Source organism: Phalaenopsis equestris, unplaced genomic scaffold, assembly GCF_001263595.1.
Source record: "Phalaenopsis equestris unplaced genomic scaffold, ASM126359v1 Scaffold000840, whole genome shotgun sequence".
NCBI lineage: Eukaryota > Viridiplantae > Streptophyta > Magnoliopsida > Asparagales > Orchidaceae > Phalaenopsis > Phalaenopsis equestris.
Window position 1 is genome coordinate 154932 of NW_018165280.1, and position 24091 is coordinate 179022.

At 33.3% G+C, this 24091-nt stretch overlaps 1 protein-coding gene across 2 annotated transcripts in view; it reads right to left on the bottom strand.

Moving 5' to 3' along the window:
- LOC110031776 (protein SABRE) overlaps positions 1 to 22047 on the bottom strand; it is a 142097-nt gene extending 120050 nt beyond the window's left edge. For both annotated transcript variants that reach the window (XM_020735171.1, XM_020735173.1), the window contains exons 1-3: positions 21512 to 22047; positions 11054 to 11165; positions 359 to 619 (exon numbers count right to left, since the gene is read on the bottom strand). In XM_020735171.1, the coding sequence (XP_020590830.1) occupies positions 359 to 619; positions 11054 to 11165; positions 21512 to 21579 (441 nt within the window). In that variant the 5' untranslated portion in view covers positions 21580 to 22047. The remainder of the gene's footprint in view (positions 1 to 358; positions 620 to 11053; positions 11166 to 21511) is intronic.
- Positions 22048 to 24091: the final 2044 nt, after the last annotated feature.

Consider the following 24091-nt stretch of genomic DNA (forward strand, 5'->3'; position numbering starts at 1 on the left):
AATTAAACAAGGAAACTAATAGGTTGACAAAAGCAAAGCATCATACTCCGTTTGGTCATACTGAAAAATGTGGCAATGAGATGTTAATCAAAGTTTAAAACACATCTCGATCCAAAGCGATCATATCATTAAACAGCAGTGGTCAAATCAGATTGATAACCTGATGCTGAAACAGGATTACGAAGTCATTGCTGCTATTAATCAATTAATTTTCTTAAATGAACATATTCCGCATACAACTTAATTTAGATGGATAAGAAATTATTTATTTCATTATCATATCTAGAAAACTATAGAAATCAGTGGATATTTTAGAAACCTAAACTAATATCAAGGAGCCACTCTAATAGTAAGTCACCTTAAAAACTAACTCATTGACGGTTATTGATAACATTCTTGCAATATTAGTCAAAACCATCCATTTAGCTCTGCCGGTTCCACGAGGTCTCTGAGATTTACTTCTTTTAGCACTTGGTGCAGACGACCTAACAATAATTTCTAGATCAGAAATTAATAATTGTAACTTTGGGTCCCTGGAAATGAAACTGAACCCCAGTGTCATGAGAGATCTGCGCAAGCTGAGCTTGATTTCTCCAACAGACACGGAATAAATAGTACCCTGGAAAATACAAAGCAACATATTAAAAAAAATATACAAAAGAAAACACATTTAGAAAGGACTAGTTACATATCGGTAACTAAACCATCACTAAAAAAGTTTTTGCATTTAACTGTGTTAAAATAATCAAACTGGATCAACACTCCAAGAGGACAATAGGTGCCACGGTTCAAAAAAGTCTGGATAAAAAAAATTGAATGCCACGGATTAATTACTTGTAAGAAAATACCACTCTCACGGATTCATATAGGAAAAAAAAAAGTAAAGAACAAGTCCATGGATTAATCCATTGTCATCAATCAGAGATCTCTAAATAATCAAACTATAGATAGCTAAAGGCTATTTTTACGTATTTAATTATTTTCATTTTTATTTGTAGTATTATATATAAATACCAATTGAAAGAATGAACAAGTTAATTTTTCTAGCCACTTATCTTTTACTTGATATCAAAGCGAGATTTGACTTTTCCGCTTCCAACTTTTATTTTCTATACTCCTAGTATGAGCTTTTCACTCATTTTGTCTGGTATTTTCAACATCACTTTTAAAGAGTCGTCATTATGAATAGTGAAAATTATACTAAAGTAAAATTCTAGGGATTTCAAGCCACATACTGCTTGCATAGGAAATTTATTTGAAGTAGTCCCAAATCGGAAAAAAAAAATTAAAGATAAAGATTCAATAACTTGTGGATCTACCTCCAGAGCCAAATGACCCAAAGCATATACTTTAAGCAGAAACAAATTCTATGATCATGTCATTTTTGTGGAATATCATGATGTTGGAAATCAAATCAAATAAAATTTTAAAGAAAAAGATCAAACATCTTGTGGATCTGCCTCCAGAACCGAATGACCCGAAGTATATACTTTGAGCAGAAACGAATTCTATGATAATGACATTATTGTGGAATATCATGATGTTGGAAATCAGCGAATTATACACGTTGCTATCTACTGCAAAAGAAGTTTGGGATGTTTTAAAACAAACTTACTCAAAAGTCAAAGATGTGTCAATCATCTATGAGGTCAAAACAAAACTATCCATCAACAAAAAATGCAACGCTTCTGTCGTTTGATATTTTAATGTCATAAAGGTTAACTAGCTTGAATTGAATTTTTTCCAAGATCTCAAGATGCTGTTGTTAGATCGACATCTAAGAGCTAATTTATCTTTTATTAGCCAAGCAGTAATTTAACCTTTTGTTAAGGCTAATTTGTTTAGGGTTAGAATTATGCGTGAGATTACTATTGTGAGTCTTAGGATTTGGATTTGGGAGAGATTTCCTACCTCTCGAATTATAGAAATTAACAAAGATCGTTCACCTCTTGAATTGTACATGTTTATCTTTGTATTCGTGTTAAATGTTTGATGTTCTTGCAATAAAATATATTATTTACCCTAATTTTTGTGTGAAAAATTGATTTGATTCCTATTAAATTGGTCTTATAGTGTCAATCTTATTCTAAATCTACATTGCATTGCCTTTGTGATCTAGCTTAGCGAAACACTCGTGACCCGTGCAAATTGGGAAGGCCAACGAAGGAATCGCAACATACAGGTGTTGGGAATACCGGTCGGATTGTGACATAAAACAGAAGTCTTCGTCGATACAGTCGCGATAAAAGCTAGTTGGGCGCGATGACGAGATCACGCCTTACAAGCGCCAACAATCATGATTGAACAACCCAAAACAAAAGCAATTTGAGGAAGCGTGGAGGGGTCGCGGCATGACCTAATATCGTGATACAATCGTGATTGGAGCTAGTTGGGAAGGAACGATGGATCGCAGCATCCAAAATCAGAAACAGACGGGTTCGCATGTACAGACTGCAGAAAATTTGAAGGATCGTGGTGTACAGGAGTTCTGCGCCACTCCTAATTGCAATTGACAACCAGAATCACAACATAAAGGAATCTCGCATTGCTTGTGACAGAAATTTGTGATCAGGAACTGCATCGTACATGAATTTGGATTGCAGCATCCGGAGTTCTGCATGACTTCCAATAGTTCCACCAAAAAGCATACAAGAATTTTGAAATCGCGGCATCCACATTTCCACACACGCTGAGCTCGCATTTAGAATTATGAATCTTTTGATCTCAGCATAAAGGAGTTACAAACCCGTTTACGGGTAATGGCGGCCAAAAAGGTGGAAGCTTTGAAGAAAAAATTAGAGGAAGATGTTAGTCAAATCAGATATAGAATAAATGAGTGTTTCTTGGCCATGAAGGGGAGGTTGGAGGAGAGTTTCACAACCCTATAAGAAATGATAAAAAAAAATTATGGAGTCTGACAAAGACCGTCCGCTGGCTATAGCGGGATAGAAGAACTACAGCAATCAGAAAAATTTGTGTGAAATCAGTGCAACATCACTTTTTCAAATGGATCTAGAGCTATGAGATGTGGTGAAGGAATGTGAAGCGAACTCGAGCATAGACAAGTGGAAGGAATGGCACGTCTGAATGGGTGGAACGGATGCATCAAGCAGAATGGGACGGTGGGTGATTGGGGGTAGGAGATCAAATTGAAGGATTTCGAGCCAGAACAAAGAATCATGGTGTGTGGGATCCCAGCAGAGGGATACATCCAACCTCACGAGTGAGCTTTGTTGCAATAACCTTCCGGGAAAATGGCATATATGTAGCTTATTAGGACGAACGAGCTAAACAAGCTAGACTTATGGACGAAGAGAAATCAATAGGGAACGAGGAAAGGAACCACAACCCCAATTTATTGGTGAAATGAATTTCAGTCAACGAAATTAGGGATGAGAATCACGCATAAGGAAGTTGAAGATACCAATCTTTGAAGAATAGGATGCTATGGTCGGGTCTATCGTGTGGGACGATGCTTTGATGTTAATGGGTTGACAAATGAAGAAAAATTTATGGTGGTGGCCCTATGTTTGGAAGGGAATGCTTTGGTGTGGTACCAATGGAGAGAACATCAACCAATCATAATCAGAGATAGATTCAAGGATTGCTTGTTGGAACATTTCTAAGTCATTAGAAAAGTAAACCTACAGAGCAATTCTTTATATTGACTCAAAGAAGGGAACGTTATGGAGCACGGGGAGAGATTCAAACTATTCTTAGGATGATTGAGAGATATTTTTTAAGAACTATTGGAGGGGAACTTCATGAAGGGTTTAAAACCCGACATAGATGCAGCACTCGTCCGTTGAGACCTTAGGAGAAATTATGAAATTAGCGTTATTGGTTGAAGATCACAATGCAATGGAACGGGTTCATAGAAGCAGCCAAACCGAACTGCAACAACCAGGACAATACCAAAAGCTCAAATAGTGGAAGTGTAGAGGGAGGCTTCACAAGACAAGAATTATGGGGTACAAGCGAGGGCGACACTCAAATGCCTCACAAAAGGAGATGCAACAGAAGCGAGCCTAAAAGTTATATTTTTGGTGTGATGAGAAGTTTATCCCAAAACATTATGGCAAAAATTGAACATTACAGATTCTCACAATCTATGACAAGGCGACAGGGGATGAAGAAATAGAGAAAGTTGTGGTGGAGGAGGAGGAACACCGTCATTTTTTCCAACTTGAAAACAATGTCATTTTGTGACGAGAGTAATGTTAGATTGATACTTAAGGGCAAATTTGTCATTTATTAGCCTACGGGCAATTTATTATTTTTTCATTTGTTATGATTTAGTACAAATATGGCTAATATGTTTAGAATTAGAGTTATATGTGAGTTTATTATTGTAAGTTTTAGGTTTAGAGTTTGGGAAAGATTTTTTAACTCTAGAATTGTAGGAATTGGGAGAGATCGCCTCTCTCGAATTGTAGGTGCTTATCATTATATTTGTGTTAAATGTTTAATGTTCTTGCAAAAAAATAAATTATTTGCTCTAATTTTTTAATGAAAATTTGATTTGATTCTTATCAGACATGTTGTGAAGATGCAGTAATCCTCAAGTAATTTCTGGAAAGAGAAAGTGTTTGAGCTTCTTGCAACCCTATAATAACTTTGATCAGGTTCGAATACAAATCTTGAGTGGAGAAAACCTCCCTTCTCTAAATGAGATTTTCTCTCCTGCATAAGCTCAAAAAGGAAGAACCATAATATTTAATAATAATCCAGTCTCTAAAACAGCTTCCATGAAAACCACTAGACCCAAAGAAAGTGATTTATTGTTACAGATCATTCTCCCAAAAATGAGAAAAGCCTCCCCTCAAATATTCCACGAAGAAAGAACATATCAAATAGAAATGCTAGAAATTTTATGAGACGCCATGAGGCTATGATGGAAACAAAGAAGGGAACAAAAAATAACAGGTCAACCTTATGGATACAAATGGACTCAACTTAGAAGAAATTAATAAATTAAGGAATCTCCTCGATTTTTTGAAAAAGCAAACTGGATCACACTCTAACTCAAAATTGTATGAATCCAACTGCTATATATTTAGTGCCTCACCTAAACCGTCACAAACTTGCATTCTCTATCCATATGTCATTGGCAAATTACAAATATTGTTAACATCTTTCAAAGCTAAAAACCCACCCTCGCAATAAAAAAAAAAGGGCATCGTTCCATAACAGCTAATGCAAAACAAAAAAATATCTCCATTTTCCCCAACTTTACCCTAGCAACGTATTTCTTCTTCCTCATCTTATAGTTAGACCTATATTAATGCATAAAATTATAAAATATCAAAACTGCGAAGTCACCTTTTTACTACTTATTTTAAATTTTAGGATCTCATCATAGAGAAGATGATTGGGCAAGCTAAAGAGAATGATGGGTTATATCTCCTTGAGTCTTATAACCAATTACTATTCTCTTTTAATTCCACCGACAACACCGACATCATTTAGGAATATCATTATATGGGTTGGGATATCCCTCATTTAAAACCCTTTAATACATATTTCTTCCCCTTTTTATGAATGTAAACAATAAGGATTTCCATTATAAATTTTATGAACTTGCAAAACATCATCAAGTTATTTTTTCTAAAAGTAATTCTTGATCATCAACTCTTGTTTTCATTCACTCTCATATTTGGGTATTCGCCAATACTACCAATATTTTTGGTATTATAGGATTTGTCACATTCATTAATAATTGTGTCTGAATGACTTGGGTATACTTTATCAAACAAAAATTTGATGTCAGTATTATCCTTCTTATATTCATTGTCATAATAAAAAAAATTAAATATATAATTTTTTAGACTAATAATGCTCGTGATTACTTTAATCACATGTGATTATATTTCTTTCACAAAGAGGGTATCATCTAACAATCCCCCAAGTCCTAAAACTCCCCAACAAAATGGATTGGTGAAAAAAATTATCATCTTCTAGAAGTTACCAGAACTCTTCTCCAAAGTCAAATACCAATATTGAAAAGAAGTTAATCTAATTGTCTGCCTAATCATTAGAATAACCTCAACAGTGGTTGACTCCAAAAGTCTCGTACATTTAATGGCATTACTTTTTTCCGCAAATCATTTCTTCTTAAGATTGCCCCAAAAGTCATCAAGTGTATTGCCTAGGTTCATATCCACAAACAACATGGGGGAAGATTTGATCTGAAAGACTCTTAAGTGTGTGTTATTGGGTCCAACTAAAAAAGGGTAAAATAATATTAACCCACCGTCAAAGCTTTTGTATTTAATGGATGTCAAATTGGATAAAAAAAATTTAAACTTATCTTCACAAGGAGAAAGTCCAACTGGATGAAAAATTTAATGAAACATCTATCTTTCATCTTGACATCCCTACGATCCAGAATCAACAAATCCTAGCATTGTGCCCCTTTAGAACTACACGACAAGAAAAAAGCTCAGCCTAAATCTCCAACAAGCTCAAGAATCAGAGCTATGATCATGTAATAATAAACATCTCATCATCCTATCACCACTCGTTTATACCTTTCACCTAATATACATCCTTTAAAATATTCTCCTACATATAAGATTTTTCTTAGAAATATCAGCTCAATTCTGCTACAATATCAAAAACCCTATTTGAGGCACTAAAAAATAAGAATTTGAGGAAAGCTATAAGAGAAGAGGTAAATGCCCAGAATAAAAAACAAACTTGAGAGATTGTGGACCAACCCAAAATAATTGTGGATGGGAAGTGAATTTTTTCAATAAAGTATAAAGCAAATGGAAATTTGGAATAATACAAGGCAAGATTAGTGGCCAAGTATACACTCAATCCAATAAAATTGAATATCAAAAAAGTTTTGATCCAGTTACAAGAATGAATACAATCGACATTTTGATTTCTCTAGCTGCTAATTTTGAATGGTCTATGCAACAAGATGATATGAAAAAATGCTTTCTTATATGGATAAATCGAAGAAGTATACATAAATCCACCGCCAAGATTTGAAAGTAACTTTACAAAAATAATGTGTGCAAATTAGAAAAAGCTCTATATGGATTGAAATAATCCCCTAGAACTTGTTTTTGCGCATTCAACAAATTATAATGGAAGCTAAATGCAAACAAAGTCAAGGAGAACATACACCCTTCAAAAACACTCAAACTAAAAAAAAAACTCAATTCTCACAGCATATATTGATGATATAATTATTACAAGTGATGACAAACCACATAAAGAGATCCTTAGAAAGAAATTGGCCAAAAAATATGAAATAAAAGAGCTGGACAAACTCATACTTTTTTGGCATAGAAGTTGCTCAATCTAAACAAGAAATATTTCTCTCCAAATAAAAATAAATTAAGGATTTATTAAAAGAAATAGAAAAGACATGTAAACAATGTGAAATCCCAACTGAATTAGATTGGAAATTAGACATAGATGGAGTAAAAACCGGAAGTAGATATGGAACAATATCAAAGAGTACATGAAAATTTAATCTATTTGACTTACAAACATCCTAACATCACATTAGTAGTAAGTGGTATTAGTCAATTCATGCACAAACTTAAGGAACTTTACCTTCAAGTTGCTTAAAGGATTCTTAGATATCTTAAATCAATTTCAGGAAAAGAAAATTTATGTAAAAAATAAGATACTCTATAAATTGAAGAATATATTGATGCAGACTATGCTAGATCACTTATGAATAGCCACTACACTTCAGGATATTGCACACTATTAGAAGGAAATCTCATAATTTAGGTAAGAAACAACTTGTTCTATCAAGATATAGTGTTGAATATGTTAGCCAATTCATGCACAAACTTAACAAACTTCATCTTCAAGTTGCTTAAAAAATTCTTAGATATCTTAAATCAATTTCAGAAAAAAAAAATCTATGGAAGAAATAAGATACTCTATAAATTGAAGAATATATTGATGCAAACTATGCTAGATCACCTGTGGATCGCCGGTCCGCTTCAAGATATTGGAAGAAAATCTCAAAACTTAGGTAAGAAACAACTTGTTCTATCAAAATATAGTGTTGAATATGAATTTTCCCATAGAATTTACAAGCTTCTATGAATCAAGATTATACAAAAACAATTAAAATTCAAGTGGGACTATAAAGATACACAGTGATAATAAATTTGTTATTAGCATTGCTTATAATCGAATACGTCGTGTCGTACAAACATAATGGATAGACATTTTATAAAAGAGAAATAAGAAAGTAGTTTGATTTGCACTTCATATGTCCAAACAGGAAGATTGTAGAATATTTATTGAAGCGTTCAACAACCCCACATTGAGGAATATTATGAACAAACTCGACATTATAGACCTTTAATAACCAATTGATGAGAGTGTTGAAGAGTCATTGAATCAATAAAGTCTAGCTACAAAAATGGATATCACGAATTCATTGCTTATAAAAAAAATATCTCAAACTGATTCATATACAAAAAGGAAAGAATGAGCCCACAAATTACTCCATGGGCATCAATCGAAGATCTCTAAATAATCAAATGGCAGATAGCTAAAGTCTATCTTTATATAATTATTTATTTCATTTTTTATTTGTGGTTTTGTATATAAATATCCATTGAAGGAAAGAACAAGTTAAACTTTTGTAACCACTTATTCTTCTCCAGTTTACAAGAGGATATTTGCGTACTTAAAATGGCATAATTAAATAGTACTATTGCGAAGGTTGTTTTATAAGATGAGATATAATATGATGTCTCCATCTGAGTAATGGAATTGGTGTGCGTGTGCATGAGACATGGCCTGGGCTCGTATAATAGCCCCCGACCATTCCTTTTATATATATATATATATATATATATATCTGTGTGTGTGTTTAAAATTATTATTACTATCTAAGGAAAAGTTTTAATTATGATAATTAGCATGTATATTATTTTCTTCATTGGATTACTATAGCTTCAAATGTAATTAATCCACCAAGTTACACATATAATTCACCCTTGTTCATTAATAAATTCTTTCAAAATAATCCTTGATAACAAATGGGTGAAGAAAGAAAGTTCATTTACAGCAAATGTGGAACATCCAATGAAATATATATATAACACGGTATACGCACTAGTGTGTGTTTTTAAATAAAAAGTGTATCATGTTATCATTTCAAGATAAATAGAACTGATGGCTTAGTAGTTCATTTGTAAAAATTGTTTGGAAAAGTTGCTATATATTACTAATGAAAGTTTTTAATAAAGTAAATATTTAAACCATTGCTCATCTATCTTTTCCAACCAAGATACTCTGAGCTTTCAGGTTGAGTCGTGACGATTATAGATGTAATTTATCTTAAAAAAATAAATGTAAAAGTATTGAGAGTAGAAAAACAATTTAACATGATTTTATTGCTATTTAAAAAGCAAAAAATCGAGAACCATGAGAATTAAATTAAATCAGTTTGTCAATGATATGTCAAAATTATTAATAGTTCATATGAAGAAGTATTAACAAGAAGTATATGCAATTGTGGAGATACCAAAGAATTTCTAATTATTGATATATTTCATCATTGAGTTATAGATTTTGTATTGCTTATATAGCTGCTGACAAAAAATATGATAAGTGAAGTGTTTTAGTATATCATTTTTGCAAATGATGATTCTAATTAGTGAGATATTTATTGAAATAAGTGAAAAAATGGAGATAAAATTTTAGAAAATAGAGGAGTTAAAATCAGTTGAACAAAGACTAAGCATATGATATAAAATTTTAGTTGGTGTGATAATAATAATTATCAATCAATATTAACAAAAGATAAAAGTGAAACTTTTGAGTGATAGGTTTTAAGTGTCTGGGCCCAATTGCAAAGAAGAATAGGGTTAAAAATGAAAATATAATTTTTGGAGCTAATATTCTGTTGTTAAAATGGAGAAATGCCTCAAGATTATTATATATAAAAGAATATCAAGGGAACCTATGTTGCATTTAATAAAATCAAAATTATCCAAATAATGTTTAGCAGCAAAAAATTTATTGATATTTCAAGTTCAGCATGAAAGAAATGAAACTTTAAAAATGGATGAGGGGAAAAACTATTAAAGGTAAATTATAATTTGATTACATTAAATGAATAATTAGAGCGGTTTATTAAACATAAAGTGAAAATAAATTTCAATAACTTGGGCATACACAAAAAAAGATATGAGCAAATAAAATTAAGATCAAATGAATAAGAACGTGAGGATACAAACATAAGGTGATATAAATAAAAGTTCTCAAAAAAAAAGGGTTTACCAACTTAGGTAGAAATCAGGAAGAAGTTATGAAAATTAAGGATTCATAAAATCGACCCCAAATAGATGGGGCAAAACAAATGATGCTGATGATGATGACGATGATGATGATGATGAATAACAAAATTATAACTCTAATTAAATAAAGATTTCATATCTATAACAAAATTTAACTAATATTACCTTGACTCCATTTAATGTATGGATCCACCCCCATTAATCGATGGTTCATACAAACATTGATGTTATCATCATGAGTTGTACTTTTAAAAAAAAAAATACTTAAAAATCTTAGAACTCTTTAAAAGGAATCAACCAAGTGATTTAAAAAAATAGTGAAATTAAGGGCATGGTAGAAAAAAAACAATGTTGGACAATGATGGACATAGGAGAACGAATAAAGAATCTAGTAAAGACAAAAAACATGAGGTGTGATTAAAAAAAAAACAACAAAAGGCAATAGGTGATACAAATATAGAGTTTCAAAAACATGAAGACTATTCTCATATTCACTAGCAAACTTGTTGGTAAATTTTGTATTACATATTCAATCTCCAGCAATTAAAAGACACGCTACTTTTGAACATGTCAGGGAGGTACTTAAAAGGCAGGGATGAAATGGGTAGCTGTTCAAGACTCATGCAGCTTTCTGATAAATCAGAAAGCTTTTTTATTATTCTTATACATGCTTGTATACCTGTTTACAACAGAGCAATATTGAAATCATAAGCATTTACAAATTCCAAACAATCACATACAAATGTTAAGAGTAAGGAAGTGACCTTATTGAACTTAAAACTAACATCTCTCAAGCAATTGCAGCCAGCAACCCTAAATCCAACAGATGCCCCCAATATCCGGCTCAAGAACCAAGCTAATAGCCTGGAAGCAAATCTAAAAGCAAAGAGATTGAAGATAAGTCACTAAGTGTTAAGAAATTAGAAATAAAATCAAATAAAAAATCAAGATGCAAAACAAAAGAACTCTAAATTAATATTCGATTTATGAAACTAGGATAAGGCAACAAAACGTATGCTAATTCATAAATATTAATGAAATCAAAATGTAAGAAATCTAACAAGCAGATGCCTGTAAAAAATAAAAAATTTAAGGTCTCCAAATTACAGCAAAACAATAATTACTACAGGTTATGGCTGGAGACTCCTCAAAGCATTCACGTCACAGAAGTAATATCCTCACGAACAAGGATGAAGAGTTAGGTTCAAATAGAGCTTTTCACAAAACCAAGCCAAAATAACAAATAATACTAGAACTAATTTAGTACATATGACCATTGGAGGAAGTGTGTCCGGTAATAACTAATATCAGTCTCATGACTACCTATAGGTTCTCGCCAATATTATAAAACAAGCAGGTCCTAATATGGTGAATTTGGGCTTTAAAAACAGCGCTTTTAAGAAGGTCGACTAAATGATTAAAACAACCAATGTGCTCATTTTATAATGAGAAATTCACACAATTACAGTCCAAATATATAAGCATGGTGGATCATTGAATCAAGAAAGGCAAAAAAATATTAATAAGCAGCAAAAAGAAATCATCATTTTTTAAAATAAAACTTCAGCTTAAAAAGCGCAAAGGAACCTATAATTTGATGTAGAAAGATGACTCTAATATCTTTTCCACTGCATTTACAAAGAACTTCATCAGTGAAGTAAAAATATTTTTTATAAAATTCTGACTGCATGTATTCAGAAATAAATGTGAAAAAACTGAACGAGAACTAAATCAGACAAACCACTTTTGATCAAAAGTGCATAATAAATTCATCTCTCATAAAACTTACTCTAGTTCTTTTAAGGAAAGCAATTGCTCGGACAAACCACTTTATCCAAGTAGTCCCTCTAATTCTCATACCAAACTTGAGTGCTAAATTCTACAATTTAAGTATTGTGTTTATGGCTTTCTGACATTTAAAGGAGGGAGATCAAACTTCACAGTCTCACTTAAAGATTTCATTATTTTGAGGAAACTTGAGAATTTAACTGTTAACTATCCAAATGGCTCTGTGAAAATTTAACGTGTATACTATTGAGTTGCAAACACCTAACTGTTGGATGGACCTTTAAATCTTCTAACTTTTTTTAAAAAAATTGTAGGTGGCTTTCATTATTTTGTTCCAAAATTTTCTCTCGTTCCAAATTTTGCAGATTTTATGGGGCCTGATTTGCATCCATGGGTACTGGCCATTGTTATAGTATAATATTGTGTATTTGAGGGATAAATAAGAAGCTCATGAGCAAGACTCCTACTCGTTGAAGGTTTGTTCATTTGAATTTTAGAGAAATCTACAATATGGAGAAAGACCGAGCTTTATATTTGGAACTCATCTTTCTCTACAGAGCCAATTTTTTTATGAAATAAGGGGTCAATTAGTGAAGTAGGTGTTCAATAGAGATTAGAGGTTAGGCAGGCATGGCAATTCAAACGACTCAATGTTCCTGGTTACTTACACCCCCTAAGAACAAATTTTCAGCACCTCTAGATGTTAGTAGAACAAAAAAAGATAATGAGATAGAGAGAGAGAGCGTAAAGTATGTGGTTTTTGTTTGAATGCCTGACCTAAACTCTCAAATAAAGGCATAAGATGTGAATGCATAAAGTCACAAACTCAGTTTTTATTTGAACAAAATACCGGTCATTACAGTTTACAACAGTAAAGACCATTCCCACCCTATCCCACTCTTATTTATGGAAAACAAGAGAAGGCAATGAAGAAGGGTGTTCGATTAGGAAGATGCAATAGGCAGGTGATAAATTACCTTCAAAATAGGACTACATAAACAAAAACATACATATTAACCATTCTTGCCACACATTTCTCAATCTGTAAGTTATCAAAGAATTTGGCTAATTTATGGTGGTGTACTGTCACTGCATATGTCATGTTATGCAAAGTGCCAAACCCGCTTAGATGATGAGAATGATGAGTGGCAGCTGCTAACATCCACATAACCATTAGGGTTTAATAGCATCGATTTAAATCTTAAGTCGGAAGAGATGTTGCTTCTTTCTTCACCGTAAATTGGTTTACTGCTTCCATTTAAAAAAAAAATATCAAAGTGCAATATTATAACAACAAGGGCAATTGCTAGAATTGTCAAAATACAACAAAAAATACAAAAAGAAAAAAAACCAAATAAATAAAGCTGGAAGCTAGAAATAAAATGTCCAGCATTACACAAAATTAACAGAGAAGAGAAAGAGCTCGTTTGAATTGTGAAGCCCGGTGAAAACAAAGTGAGGATTTTTTTTTTTTTCTTAGTTAAGGCCCAGCCTGATAATAAGCTTCAAAAACAACCATCCAGGTAAAATGTCATCATTTACAATGCACCCATCACATAATCAAGTTGATAAGCATCATGATCATTTATATCATTACTGCTCGAAGAGAATGGGAGAATCATCATAACAAAAGAATCAATTTCATTTTCTTTTTTTTTCAAATATAGTGGCCAAATCTATAGAGCCGGTAGAGGCAGACATGATGGTCTCAAAAAAATTTTTAGAGCAGACCTAAACTGGTGATGGAGAAGCAGCAACCATTAAAAGAGTAAGACAAATCCAAACATCAGAAGGTCCTTCTGGAACTTAAATGTTTATTTGTCTCATATCCAAACGAGCATTGAAGAAATAAGAAAAAATGTGCTAAAAAAATTTGCTCGAAAGAATAATACGAAGGATGGTCTCAAATACTCGCTTTAGGCAATAGTCACAAAACTCTCAGCCAATTCATGCCTTATTTCCCAACTATAATGTAACATCAATTTTAACCAAATCTTTGGCCACCTAAAGTCTCGAGAAACGAGCAGTAGCAACATCCACTTGCACAATTTTTCTAATGATTAAACCTAAAAAATATAAATGAAATCATAGATGCGGAAAAGTTACTCAAATAGGGATAATTGGTAGAGACACCATTTAAGCATACATGTCAAAAAGTCACCAAAATAGTATGTGTGTTAAGAGAAAAGGCGTGTGCAGCTGCATCTAAAGGTAATGTCATGATAATGTGATAAGGATCAATTAACACAACTGAATAATAACCTAGTGAAGGTCTGAATGGAATTTGTGAATGGCATCCACGTTGGAACAACACAATGAGAATTTGTCAAACGAAGGTAAAAAGAGGGGCCTAGCAAACTCATTGACCTCATCCTCAGATACGATGAACGGAAGATTGCCTTGATAGAATATGGCTGCTTATGTTAGGGTGGAACTAAGTATTGACAAAAATTTTTAAAAAAAGAATGGAAACAGAAGAGTGCAATCCTAATACCTATGGTCCACTCATAACTGCTATAAAATCAATAAAGCTTGCAAGCAATATGAGGTGCATTATCCAACTAAATGAAAGCAGTAGAAGAAACCTTTGAGATAGTAGAACCATCAACATAAGAGTCGGTGGCCAACTTGGAGAACCATTGTGAACCTAGGAACATTCAAAGAAGGATGAGACAAGTAGGAGAGAAAGTGAGTGCTGCCCAATAATGGCAATAATACGAGCAACAAAGATCTTGAGGGAAGAAAATCACTCGGATGGGATGGAAACAATCAATGTGTAACACCCAAATTTGAAAAATCACGTAAAAATCCCAACATATTTAAATGTAACCCAAATTTTGCACCCCTCCGAATTCAATCGAATTATCTTTATAAAATCCAACACATAAAATCAATCAATTCAATATAAAGCACAATATATTTACTATGATTAAATTGGGGGATATAAAATTTGGAAGCTATAAATTTAATTAAATTAATTAAATTTTAATTAATCCTAATCCTTCCCTTAATCTAACCTCCTTACCGTTTCGAGCCAACTTATTTCGCAATTTTCAGCCTTTGGATGATGCAAACAACTGAGATTAAAAGGAGTGGTATTAAAAGCCGCGTCCTTTTCCCCTCTCCTTCACGAGCAGTGATCGGCCACAGTAGCAAACGGAGTTGCAGGCATAGTCAAGTGCCGCAGTCGGCAATCCAAGGCTCAAAGGAGAAATTGGTGAGTACGAAACCCTCTTTAACGCTATTGTAGACATTCATTTCCCTTGTCCTGTTTTCGTTTTGGCATTTGCCAAGAATTTGTGCATTATTTGTTTATGGTAGCCGTAGAAGAGATGATTTTGCGTCGGAAGCTTTGAACTTGGTTTGTGAGCTTCCTTTAAGGATTTCAGCACGAAATTAAAGAGGGGAAAGGAGGATTATGGGAGTAGGAAGAAGAGAGAAAGGAATATGTAATATCGGAAGAGTATGTTTTGGCAAATGAGTTAAGTTTCCGGTTAAATCATGATATGCGCACAAATTTCATGAATTTCTACGATATGTGTGTTTTTCAGGTTGGTTGCACGAGGCGACGAGCTTAAGACGAGCATGTGAGAACTCGTCGTACTTCTTCGTCTAATCAAGTGAAATAATATTGTGTTAACTTTATAAAAAAAATAATTATATATATGCTTTAATGTAATTTCACGTTTGACATCGATGTAATTAGAATTTATTGCATATTGTGAATGGATATCAGCATTAAATGTATAAATGCAAGTTCACTTCACTTAGGATACATTTAATGTAATGTTATGCTATGATACAGATGAATATGTTTAAGAAATAACTGCTTGCAGACATTCATTTATTATGATTTAAGGATGATACATAAAATGACTGTAATGAATTTTTGATACATGAATGATGATTAAAATGTCACAAGTGATGTTATGGATAGACTATTACATGAGTGCTTACAATCACTCTATGCAAAGTTGTGGTATTCCCAACTCCTGGTGTTCAGGTGCTGAACTTCTGTGATCATATGGTGACAAAACGTAGGGTACCATTGGTATCAAGAGAGATATTGATAACTGTTATGTTGGGTGTGCCAACATTTATCAATATTTAATATGATTTTTAGGGCAACATGATGACACATAATATGATACCAAACGAAAATAATTGAGGTTTATATATTGCGTAAGTGGCATTGCTATGATGATGCTATGATTTTATGGCTATGATGACATTTATAAGGTGATACTGCTATGATTATGAACATGCTTATGACAAAACATGAATGAAATGGCATATATGTTTATACAGCAATCACAATTTTATACACTATATGTTTTTTTATGTTATACGATTCTAGCATATTAGACTTGTTTATGAACATATACAGTTACCTACGAGCATACACATTGTTTCTTTTCCGTGTATAATATTTTAGTGTTGATTATTTCGCTGAGCTCGTTGTTGCTCACTCTTCGTTATTAGCTTTCAAGAAGGGATAAGGTGTATCGAGGCAAGTAGTCAAGTGTGATTTGTATAGTTTTTCATTTATAGTTTTAGAAGCTTGTGCAAGCTTTTGGGTATATATTTTATTATGATAGATTTAGCAGTTCTATATAAATATATATGTTTTGATGATATAATTTTCATGATTCTGAGTATATCTAAATATGAATTCAATTATGAAATAAATAATATCAAGTATGATTATAGCAATTTAGTGAGACTAGTTCATCAGCCACTGGTTCCTTATTTTGTAAATCAAGACAAGTGTTTGTGATAATTTAATCGGGTCAAATTGTCTGCATCTATCACACCTTAACCGACTTCTAAGAAACGATAAGTTGAGGAGTTACAGAGAGCGATAAAAGAGCAAACTTATTGGATGAAAAGAGTGATAGAAGCGTGTTAGATTTAGAAGCAGTAAGATCAAATATGATTTTATTTATACAAAGTTATAGATTGATGAATCTAGCATGGGTAACTCATATGATTAAAGATATCATGCATGCACGATAAAACTATTATATGCAAAACTGTGTTTAAATAATAATTATTGTCAATACAGAATAATATGCCTAAGGGAAAATTAGAAAGTATTGAGAGCCAATCTCTTTGGCAAAGTGCAGAGCAAGAAGTGATATCTAAAAATATTTTGGGCAGAAATGATAATTAGAACAGAGCAACTGAGCTAAATAGCATCGTTCGATTGACGTCACAAGTGGTTGACAAAATGACTATTATTAAAAGATCTTCCACTAATACAAAGCCCATATCTAAACCTAAGGCAGAAGTTGATCAATATTTAAAAATCTTTCGGTCTTTCAAGTCATCTGCATTCAAGGGTGCTAGTGACCCTACAATTGTTGAAATTAGCTACTGAAAATCAAAAAAAAAAATGGATGGTATGATTTGTCTGGAAAACTGTAGAATGGTGTTAGCCACTTTCATGCTAGAAGGCAATGCACGAGGTAGTGGCAGGCGCAGCATAAAAAAAAAATTCAGTTGACACCTCTTCCACATATTCAGTGGGATGAATTTGTTAAAATCTTCAAAGATTTGTTTATTCCGCTTTCAGCCAATTAGTGTTGTAGGATAAATTCTTCAATTTGACTCAAAAGTTCGGATCATTAATGCAATATAAGGTAGAATCCACTTCACCTTTCAGAATGCACCCCACTAGGTCAATACCCAAAAGAAAAAATATCATAGATTTCTATGCGTGCTCAGAGATCAGTTAAGGTTTGTTTTAGTGTCATTTGAAAACACTAATTTCTCAATGCTAGTAGAAAGAGTCAGATGAATTGAAACTGGGTTGAATTTCTCCATTCAGCTGTGGCAACCTAAGACAAGCAAGCGAAAGGATTTTGGCAAAGGAGACTACTTCCAAAATAAGAAAATTAAATCAAAAGCAACCATAGTTAAGAAAGTTCATTTGTGAAAATGTGGAAGAAGGCATTTTGGGCAGCGTTTGGCTGGTTCCGGAAAATACTACATATGTGGACAATCAGGGCATCTTCAAATAAATTGTTCAAAATATAAGAAAAAGACAGCTGACTACTAACAATTCAAGGATAGAGACAGCCCAGAGAGTCTTTAGAAGGCGATCAATCAAGAAAAACTTAGTTTTTGGGAAAGCCTTCAGCTCAAGCAAAGGCAGCAACCTCAGAGCGCAGAACCAAGCAACCAGTAAAAGCCTCAATTTTTGCAATTATCCCTCAAGAAGCCAAAAAATTTAAAGAAGTTGCAGTTAAGCTTCTGATTCAAGAACGGCCTGACACTGTTTTATTCAATTTAGGTGCATCAAATTCTTTTATTTTGATGAATTTGTTGTCAGTTTATATGTCAATATTATGCAATTTACTTCGAGAAATGGTTTTTATGCAAACAGAAAATGTGTCATGCATGTCAATATTCATGATAAAAAGCTACAATAAGAATTAATTATAAAAACAATTCAAACTTTCGATGTCATATTGATGATGGAGTAATTGATAAAATATTTTACTACAATTGAATGTTGAAAAAGGAGATTAAATCTCAAATTGTCCTGTGAAAGTCATTCTATATCTAATGTGATCGAAATGCACAATCTTTTCTGGTTAGTGTGGTGAAAGTTGGAAAGTATTTATGAAGCGGTGAACTAAAATTTTTGGCCAAATTAGATGTGTTGAATAAAGATATGCGGAAATTGAAAAGCATTCCAGTTGTTGAATATTTTTTTATGTACTTCTAAAAGAATTGTCAGGGCTACCACCATAATAAGAAGTTGAGTTTGACATTAATGTGTAGCCAAGGACATCTACAATTTTCAAGCCTCCTTATAGGATGACTTCGAAGGAATTGCAGGAACTAAAATGTCAGTTAAAGAAACTATTAGAGGGTTTTATCATATCAAATAATTCACATTGGAGTGCACCAGTATTGTTTGTTAAAAAGAAAGACAGATCGATGCGGTTGTGCATTGATTATAGAGAGTTTGACAAAATGACAACCAAGAACAACAAATAATATTTACCCATGATCGATCATCTATTTGATTAGTTAAAGAGTGCTACTATATTTTTTTTAATTGTTTTAAAATCGGGATATCATCTGGTCAGAATCAAAGAAGCATATATAACTAAAACAATATTTGAGACTAGGTATGATTATTATGAATTCTTGGTTATGCCTTTTGGCTTAACAATGCTTGTGTTGTATTTATGGACCTCGTGAATCGAATTTTTAAACCTCTTGTGGATCAGTTTTTGGCTTTATATATTCAAAAAATGACAACGATCATGCTAAGCATCTGAGAATAGTATTAGAGTTGTTGAAGCAAAATCAGTTACATGTAAAATTATCGAAATGTGAATTTTGCTGCAAATTGTTACATTCTTGAGGCATATTACTAGCGATTAAGAAATCTCAGTAGATACTCGAAAGATGAAGGCAATTGTGAAATAACCTACACAAAAGAATGTTATGAAAATACGCAATTCTCTTGGTTTGGTTGGACATTACAAAAGGTTCGTAAAGGGCTTTTCACAGATAGTTATGTCATTGTCAAAGTTGGTGAGGGAAAACGTACAATTTGAGTGGAATGCAGAATGTGAGCATATTTTTCAAGAATTGAAGAAAATATTTGACCACTGCTTCAATGTTAGCTATTTCGTCGGGTACCGAAGGGTTCCAAATTTACATTGAAATGTCATTTCAAGGCTTGGGATGTGTGTTAATGCAAAATAAAAGATGATAACTTATACATTTGAACAGTTAAAATCTCATGAGAGGAACTATCCAACGCATGACTTGGAGTTAGTTGTTGTAGTGTTTGCTTTCAAGATCTAGAGATATTAATTGTACAGTGTGAAATGTGAGGTATTTATCGATTGTGAGATTAATATACCCTATATGTGAGTAGTGCACTTACCAAAGAACCACAAAGTCAACAAAAGAAATTAGATCTCCATATTATTAAAAATAACTAGCGGAAACGAAAAGAAATTGTACTTAGTGATAGTGTCGCCTATCATTTATCTCATGTATACTCTTAGGTAAATTGTGAGCATCTTTCTTAATTTAAAAAACAATAGTTATTTAATTACTATCATTTATGTCTAATGTCATCCATTAGGATTCTCAAAACCATAACTTCATCCAATCAACCTAGCCTAGCCCAATTACTAAACATGAGCCCTCCAAAAGGAGAAAAGGAAAAATGAAATCCATAGTATTTTTTAAACTAGAGATGTATCAATTCTAATGTTCCATTAAAGAATGTTGGAGATTTCTTTTTATAATCAATAAAAATGCTACTTTTTCTCCAAAGTCAATAGGTATTTCAACTCTACATGATAGGATTTTCGCACCCCGGGTTATCTGACTACATACAATTAATAGGATTTTGAAGTTCTTGGGTCATTAGTCATGTTCAAGTTTGAGTGTTGTTTTATTTTATGTAGCATCCATGCTATTTTAATAGTCCATCTAATGTAGGTTATTGTGGACTGTACTTTTTTTTAGGTGTGATTAATCTTGTATTTCCCAAACTATCTTCAAAAATTTGCCACCCAAAATAAGATATTAAACATTTAAATCAGAGAACAATAGACGGATTATTGAGTTGACAAAAAAATTGATTTTTCTATCTGATTTTATGTTGGATGGCTCCTTTCTCTCCTGGGTTGCCTCCCAAGAAACTCTAGATTGTGAGGAAAAAATTCATAGGTTCTAAATCTAGAAAAGTCTTTATACCAAGGTTTACTACATTTTTCATTGTAATCTATATCATCATTCTTGCATTTGTCACGGGCATCTATAAAGAAAGAGAGTTATAAAGCTAAAATTAAATATGTAGGATGTAATGGCGAGGATTTATGCAAAATGTATTTCCTTCTAAAAATCAACATGTAGCACCTCCTTTGTGAGTAGAAATTTTGCACATCCAATTTGATGAAACGATTACCTCAAATTGGAAGAGTTGATGCAAATGATTTCAATTGAAAGGTAGTGAGTAGCATGAAGAGGTTAAAACAAAATGCAAACACCAGGATGGCAATAAATCCTTGCATTGTTTTAAATTTCATGGTTCCATATATAAACATACTTATTCTCTTGTGCAAACCATCTATAATATGAATTACCAAATCAAGAAACCCAAAAACGACAGCTGAGGTTTCGTTGAAGACACAGAAACGCCACTAACATCACTGGGGAAACAGATCTAGCGTTCAACTCTCATTGGTTGTCACTTAAGCTCCGGACTAATGGAAACTCCAACATTGGCAAACCATCAAAAGATGGGCGCACCAAGGTTTTCCGGTCAATTTAAGGATAAATTTTATTATGATAAACAGAAACAAGGCACATGTACTATATCTGTACGAGAAATTGGTACCAATACAAATTCGGCTGACGCAAATCGAGAGGAAAAAATGGTGGTTCTGTCTTACGTGAAGACGATCCATCCAACCGCGGAGACGAAAAGAAATGCAAAGAGAAACTTGACGGGCGACGCCATCAGAACGTAGGAGATCCGCAGACAGCGCTTCTACCGTATCAGCAACAACGCGTCTCGTCTCCTTCATGCTATAAAATGAAATCCTGAATTACGGACGCCGGAGGTAGTTCGCATCTTTAGACGAAAATTCGCTCGCAGAACCTCCTGATGCAGAGATGATCGAGAAGGGTTTATGATTGCCGAATCAAACGCCAGCGGTGAATCTGATGGAATAGCTTTCGGGATAGATTACAAGTTCTGTTTCCTAGGGTTTCCAGCGGGGGAGACGGTCGATCAATTCGCGGCCGGGGAAGGAAGGGAGTACTGTTCCGGTGGATCTGCTGCAACGCTGTCCCCTCACTCCCAGTAATAACAATCTGACAGAGTCGCCGCGAGCGGCATGCCGCCCTGTTCGACATCATGAATAGACCGGAATTGTCCGGTTCAGACCGTTTGCCTCTCTCCCCCGTGACCATAGGACATCAGCATATTGGGAAATTTGGACTTAGTGCAAGTAATTTTTTAGGTTTATTAAGCCTCCGTTTGTAGAGTGCTTATTACATCCAGAGCGAAGTCCAATTCATGTTCGCCGTGTGGAATCGGGGGGCCAATCAGAAACAAAACATAAAATAAATGAATTAAGAGCACGCGGCCCGACCCGACTGAAACCCGAGTCCAGTCCAAGAAGCGAAAAAAGTGACTTTATGTATGATGTTAATCTCGCCGAAAGTCTTTTGTCGTTTTTTTGTGCTTCCTCCAGTCTAGAAAAGGGGATTTTGTTGCTTTGGGTTTTCTCTACGCTGGGTTCCAAGCTGGTGCGATCAGTTTCTCTGTACACAAATAAATATTGTTCATGGAATCGGGAAATAATGGCAGCCAGCTTCAATTGGAAGTGAGTTTACTTTAGTTTTATTTAGATTTGAGTTTTGCATTGCTCTATTATGTTGGTTTAGCTGATTTTTGTTAGGTGTTTGTAGGGTTTATGATTTGGTATTATGGTGTTATGGTTTAGGGTTGATGGATTGTGTTGTCCTAGTTGTGTTATTGTTTTATTATTATCATAATAATATTATATTATTGTCGTGTTATTGTTGTGTTATGTGATGTTATTGTTTAGTTTTTCGGGTGTTATTGCATTTTTAATGTTATGGCTTAGGGTCTAGGGATTGTAATGTTCTAGTGGTGTGCATGTTTATAAATTTGTATTGTTTTAGTAGTGTTATAATTGTATTGTTGTTGTATTATTAATGTGTTATTCTCATCTTATTGAGGTGTTATGTGTTGTTATTGTTTAGTTTTTCTAGTGTTATTGTAGTATTATTATTATGGTTTAGTGTATAGGGATTGTATTGTTCTAGTTGTGTGATTGGTTAGAAATTTGTATTTGTTTTAGTAGTGTTATAATTGTATTATTGTTACATTACTAATTTGTTATTCTCATCTTATTGAAGTGTTATGTGATGTTAGTGTTTAGTTTTCTAATGTTGTTATGGTATTATTGTTATGGTTTAGAGTCCAGGGATTGTATTGTTCTAGTGGTATTATTGTTGTGTTGTGGTAGGAATATTATTGTATTTTAGTTGTATTATTGACGTGTTATTGTTGTGTATTTTTTTGTTGTTGTGTTATTTTTTTTTATTATTGTGATATATCTATCTAACGATCGTTAAATTGGTGTGGTAATGTGCAGTGTAGAAATGCGTGCAATGATCCAATCGCAGAGACGTTTCTTCGCACCTGTCTCCACAATGAACAAGAAGCATATGAAAGCTATTGTGTCTATGCTCATCATGTAGGATTTTCTGTTATGAAGAACCATAACAGTTATTGGCCAAACTCTAAGAAGATTAAAACCAAATATTTTATTTGCAGAAATGTTGGCCACAAGGAGTCAAACCCGACAAATACTGTTAAGTTCAGAAAAGTTGACACGAGGACTGGATGTCAAGTCATGGTTAGATATGTCATTGATGTTGAAGAAAATTGGACAGTGAAGAAATTCATTGAAAATCATAATCACCCTCTTGTCGAAAGTGGTGATAAGCAGCTTCTGTGTTCGAGCAGAAAGAAAAGTGAGTTAAATGCAGATTTGTTGAGATTAATGACAGGATCACGGATCAGAGCAATAGATGCATATAACTTTATGACTACAGAGGTTTGGGGGTGGAGAACCTTGAATGCACAGAGAGAGATGCATACAATTTTATTCAAAGAGAGAGAATGAAAAGAATAGAACAAGGAGATGTTAATTCTCTAATTCAGTTATTCATAGAGAGGCAAGCTGCGGATACCATGTTTGTTTGGGATTTTGAAACTGATGAGTGTGGAAGACTCACAAGTTTTATTTGGAACAACGGGTTATCCATGTTTGATTATGATTGCTTTGGGGATGTAATAATATTTGATGCAAGCTTTAGATTAAATAAGTACAATTTATGTTGCGCTCCTTTCGTGAGGGTGAACCGCCATTGACAAAACATCCTCTTTGGAGTGGGTTTTTTGCCTGATGAGACCATTGATTCCTTCATTTTGT